At 32.6% G+C, this 6,000-nt stretch overlaps 1 protein-coding gene across 1 annotated transcript; it reads left to right on the plus strand.

Moving 5' to 3' along the window:
- The first annotated feature begins 3,678 nt into the window (after positions 1 to 3,678).
- LOC133880137 (cyclin-U4-1-like) lies at positions 3,679 to 5,415 on the plus strand. The gene is made up of 2 exons (XM_062319023.1): positions 3,679 to 4,065; positions 4,868 to 5,415. Exons 1-2 carry the CDS (start codon positions 3,731 to 3,733, stop codon positions 5,142 to 5,144), a joined length of 612 nt encoding a protein of 203 aa, XP_062175007.1. The 5' UTR covers positions 3,679 to 3,730; the 3' UTR covers positions 5,145 to 5,415.
- Positions 5,416 to 6,000: the final 585 nt, after the last annotated feature.

A 6,000-nucleotide genomic window follows, 5' to 3' on the forward strand; every position in this document is an offset into this window, starting at 1 on the left:
TATTGACAAGATTGATATTTTTTTCTTTTTCTTTTTAAATACAAAAAGAGGTTATAAATTATTACGCATTTAGAAGCCAATAATGCGGGCCGCCATATATTAGTGGAGGGGCTCACATGGACAGCACATGGGTCGGAGAAGCCCTTTGGCAACAGAAGACAAGCTTTAGAGGTCCGACCGATCAATTCAAATTAGGATGGGCTATTGGTTCAGTTACGTCGTTTTCGGTTTAGTTAACAGACAATGTCAGTTAATTCATTGACTTCATTTTGATAAATTATAATTTCGAAATTTTTTGTTAAAGCAGTAAAGTTTCAAAACGAAATGACGTCGTTTCTATTCAAAGTGTTGGTTTGGTTCGGTTAATTAAAAGTTTGTTAAGTTTGGTTAATCGGTTAAAAATCAGCTATACCGACTTCCGAATAGAATCGACTTTCAAAATAAAAATCCCGACTACCGAATTGAAATAAGTCGGTAGGCGGCAGTCGGATATTTTGCCCACCTCTAATTAAAATGACAATTGAGAAGGCTGGAATTCATACTAGCTGTGTATATTTATTCATTTATGTAAATTCAAGCAGTTTCTTAATTATCTCGAACTATTTAAAAAACTATATGTATTTAAAAATGTGGCACATTATTGATGTAGCAAAAAAAAAAATATTCATTTCAAAAAGATTTCTTTATTTTTAAAATACACTTCTTTTTCGGTAAAAAAAGAAAAAGAAAAAATAATTTTTTACTCAAAACTATTTTACAGAACAAAACGTTAGAACCTGATTAAAATATACTTAATTCTTGTTTGTAACATGTTACATTTTTAATATATAAATTTTTTCACGTTGTTCGATGCAAGAAACGGTATGAATTCACATTATTTGAAAATTTACAATTTTTTTTTTGAAATTGTAGAAAAAAAATCCTTATATGGGACAGACATGTGAGTCACACAGATTCAATGGTAAATTTTTTGAGTAATTATATACGTCATACCCATGTTCCTCTAAAAATTATGTGGCTTTTTAAATTAACATTTAATTTATGATAGACCACTATTGAATTTTGATCAAATGATGATTTTAAAAGCCATATCAGTTTTGAAGGGACATGAGTATGATATCTAGAATTACTCTAATTTGTCTATCTTATACAGAAATGGACAAAAAATAAAAACAACATTTATCAGTATTAAATTTTAATCAAATAATAATTTTAAAAATCAACTCATTTTTAAAAAGATACAAAAATAACACACGAAGAACTTATCGAACTACTCAAGATATATACATGTCATGGGAAGTGCTGGCTAAAGACAAAGGTGACTAGATAACAAAAGGCTCACAAATTAGGTTGTTGCCACCATGTAAGAAGAGCCACAAAATGGCATCTTTGCTGTAAAGTCACTTTCCCTCTTCTTCATTTTGACTCCACCCTTTATTGTCCTATATCTAACCCTATGTTTTCAAAAATATGTATACCATAATCAGGGCAAAACTACTAAAAATGTTCAACAAATGATTATTTTAGAAATACTCCTATAATTATTTTAAAATCAATTTTTTATCTCCATAATATAAATATATAATTTCTAATTTCATCTCCCCCACATCTAAATCCTAGTTCTTCGGCCGATACCATAACCGGTACTCGTTTGTTCAAGCACAACTAACACCTTTTATTTTTGAGTATCATCTTTAGCATCCAACTTCCAACTAGAAGAATAAAAGAAATATTCATTTAATAGTGATTTTTACTGCAACATCAATGAAAGAACGTTTTGAAATATGTATAGCATTATTTCTTTCTATTGTTTCCTTTCTCTTTTCGATTTTGGATCATTAACAGAAATTAATCAAAAAAGAAGAAGAAGCATACATATAATCCCATTATAATATGTGGCTACAAATTTTGATTCTGGCCTTCTGGGTGTCGGTAGATCTTATCAAAAGCCAATTTGGGCTGGAAAAGCTCTAATCCAGCACTCATGCATAAAACATATATATTTGATATTTATATCAAATCCGAAAATAAGTATGTGAGTGTACAGCTAAAACAAAAAAAAAAAAAAAAAAAAAAAAAATTTGTAGAATTTAGAATAATGTAGAATTTTAGTGTATATTGATTCTGAGAGCAAATTAGATTTTTTATTTTTATTTTTAATTTTCTAATTGATTGACTGAGAATGGGTTACAAGGAATGATCTTTCACACTCTTGATCCATGGAAGAGAGAATGCGGGATCTTAGGAGAATGCTTCAAAAAATGATATGAGAAGCGGCCCGCTTAGCTAATGCATGTGCTTGAAAATTAGCACATCTAATCTAAACACTTTCAAAATATTCCAACTTTGAAAGGAAAACAAATTTTATCTAATGTTAAAAATACAATTTGCAAAAGACTAAGAGATTAGAAAGACATGTTTCTTGGCAATGGATTAAGACCCCCCCCTCCCTGCAACAACGGAACTAGGTACAGACCAAGCGGAGCTAATGCATGTGCTTGGAAATTAGCACATGCATCTAGACACTTTTAAAGTATTTCAACTTTGAAAGAAAGACAAGTTTTATTTAATGTTAAAAATACAATTTGCAAAAGATCAAGGGATTAGAAAGACATGTTTCTTGGTAATGGATTAAGACCCCCTACAACGGAACTAGGTACACACCAAGAGGAGCCACCCTTGAGGGTTTTTTATTTTTTATTTTTTTTTTATTTTTTATTTTTTAAAAGTTAAATATATATATATATATATATATATATATTCAGCTTTAGGGTTAAAATTAAACTTGGTCCTTATCAAAATTAAATGTAACCCTTCATTTCTATTTTGATCCCTCCAAACGAGAAATCCTAATTAGGCCCCTCTTGCACCTACAATTCTAACATCATAATGCAAGGGATCCTCATTAGTTGGCAATATGCATAAAGGTTGTCTACATAAATGGGGATAAAAATCTCCTCAAAAGTATATGTATGAAAAAAAAAAAAAAAAATCCTTTAAAATTAGTATTTTATCCCCATTAATTTTTTTTTTGATTTTTTTTTTTTTTAGTTTTGTCTTCCTTACCTAAAATTCTAATTCCGTCCCGCCTAGACAAATTTATGTGCTCAAACTTTTAGACAGATTTATACAGTCATAATTGATGATTTAAGAGATCTAAAAGCTAGATTGTGTTGAGAGTTGATCCAGACAGATCATGTCTCAAACGTGAATCCAACCAAAAAGTTATATATTCACAATTCTCTGTATGATTGGAACAATGTCATCATATTCTAATGGTATATATATAAATCAACATTTTACATCCATGTTATGTCACCCAAATGTATGGAATCAAAACACATGCAAGACCCCCCAAAAGTGGGCCCTTCAAACTACAATCACTAATTTCCCACATGTAATCACATGATGGGTATGGCATGCCATCACCATTGTCACAATAAATCATCCAAAAAACCCCCCAAATTGACAATAATCCACCTATGTTCCCTCCCTCACAAGTTAAGTTTTGAAATTAAAAAAAATAAAAATAAAAATGATTACCCAACTCAAAATCACAAACTTTTCATTCAAAAAGAGCACAAACCCCACTAATTATTAGATTATTTAAATTAATTGAGGGTGTTTTGGTCCATAAAACTACCTACCGATATTTAACGACCATGACTATATATCCGAACATACGACCAAACAGAATTTCGAACTCTGAGAATCCAAAAGCTGCTCAACAATGGCAGATTTAGAAAACCCAGATGTGATGATGAAGCTGATAACATTTCTGTCTTCTCTTCTCCAAAGAGTGGCTGAGTCGAACGATCTCAACCGTCGACTCCAACCCCAGAAAATCTCAGTCTTCCATGGCCTATCTCGCCCGACCATCACCATCCAAAGCTACCTGGAGAGAATTTTCAAGTACGCCAATTGTAGCCCTTCTTGCTTCATCGTTGCATACGTTTATCTCGATCGCTTTGCTCAAAGGCAAGCCGCGTTGCCCATCAATTCCTTCAACGTTCATCGTCTTCTTATCACAAGTGTCATGGTGGCCGCCAAATTCATGGATGACATGTAAGTGTTCAACTCACTCATAGTTTTGATTTGATTTTCCACAACCTTAATTTTCTTGAAGATTAACGTATGGATTTCATAACTTGGTCTCTAATTTTAGCTTTAAACGTACGTAGTGAAGCTAATTATTGGGATATAGGACCACTACAAATTCTTGCTTCTTCTTCTTCTTTCTTTCTTTCTTTTTTTTTTTTTCTTTTTTTTTGGTGGGGTATGACTTTGATTTCGTAAATTTTCAACTTTTTCTAGAAAGTTTATGTTTCAAATTTCTGTGAAATCATAATCTTTGTACCTCTTTCTCTTACTGATTGCCAACCAAGATCCATATGATTCCAGCAATTTAATAAATAATTTTGAAGTCAGTGAACATTAATATAAAAGGATTGCCTTACATAGTTTCCTTTTGTAACATATATCATGTGAAGGTAATTCTAGCTATTTAGTAAACTTATATAACTTGTTAAATGACTGATCTTCACTGATTGCCAACCAAGATCCATATGATTCCAGCAATTTAATAAATAATTTTGAAGTCAATGAACATTATAAAAAGATGGCCTTACATAGTTTTTTTTGTAACACCACGAGAAGGTAATACTATTTAGTAGACTGCTAGTTATATGACTGTCATACAACTTGTTAAACGTGACAGTGAAAAATAGTCATTGGATCAATACTTGTGAAATGACTGATTTTCACTGCATCATCATCTATGACAGTTGTATAACAGGCTAGAATTCATTTTGGTAATTATGAATCTAAATATACAATGCATTTTTGTCTATGCTTTGAAACTCTTCAGGTACTACAACAATGCTTACTATGCAAAAGTAGGAGGAATCAGCACAACAGAAATGAACTTTCTTGAAGTGGACCTCCTATTTGGTTTGGGCTTCAGATTAAATGTGACACCCACCACCTTCCACACCTACTGCTCTTACCTCCAAAGAGAGATGATGCTGCAGCAACCTCCTGTTATTGTAGCAGAACCATCTCTAAATCTAGGGAGATCACTAAAAGCCCACTTGTGCTTCAATGAGGATGAACCCTCCCATCAAAAGCAACAACTAGCCACTTAAGCTCTAATTATTGCACATGATCTCTAAATGTAGTTTAGAAATAGAGGTAGTTTACTTTTTCTCTATATTTTGGGTTGGCCAATTGAGCTTATGACTTTGTGTACCTACTAAACTCTTTGTTTTTAAGATTCGGATCTCCAGCAACTTGTTATCCGGATTGTAACAAATGTGAAAGAGTTCTTATGGATTTACCTATCCGAACAGATCTCAAACAACCCAATTACTTATTAGGACAAATAAACCTTATAGAACCTCTTTCGCATTTATTATCCGAATCGGTCTATTCTTGGTTTTATTGTCTTTAACTTTTGGGGGGCATTGGATTTGAAGTTATTTGCTATGTACAGATGGGAGTGTCCTCTTTACAGACTGGCTACCAGATTCTAATTAGTTTTGTGGTTGATGCTGGCTCTTATCCACGTTTGGGGCTTATACTTGGAAGCAATTTGAAAAACGAAAAAGAATTTGTGGTCAGTGAAAAGCCAGTTTGGTAATGTGGGTAGCTTTCAAAAGGATAAGGTACAGGAGTACTAATTTGTTGGAATAGGATCCTCTCCAGTCCCTTATAATACAGGGGTATTTTTGTCTTTTCACTTTTTTTTAAGACAAAAATACCCCTTGAACTGGAGAGGATCCTAATTCTAATTTTGTTGGGGTTGTTCTCGGAAGTAATGGCAGTTCCTTTCCATTTGACAGTTGTAATGATTCCTATAAAGGAAGCAGACAACATGTGCAGTCATGGGCAACTTGTTGGGTGAGGAGAGAGACAGAGAGATTGCATGTGGGAAAAAATGATTTTTACTCAACAAAAATGTGCACAATATGCATACAACAAGATATGTGGATGAAATTTATC

The sequence above is a fragment of the Alnus glutinosa genome, chromosome 10, assembly GCF_958979055.1.
Source record: "Alnus glutinosa chromosome 10, dhAlnGlut1.1, whole genome shotgun sequence".
Taxonomy (NCBI): domain Eukaryota; kingdom Viridiplantae; phylum Streptophyta; class Magnoliopsida; order Fagales; family Betulaceae; genus Alnus; species Alnus glutinosa.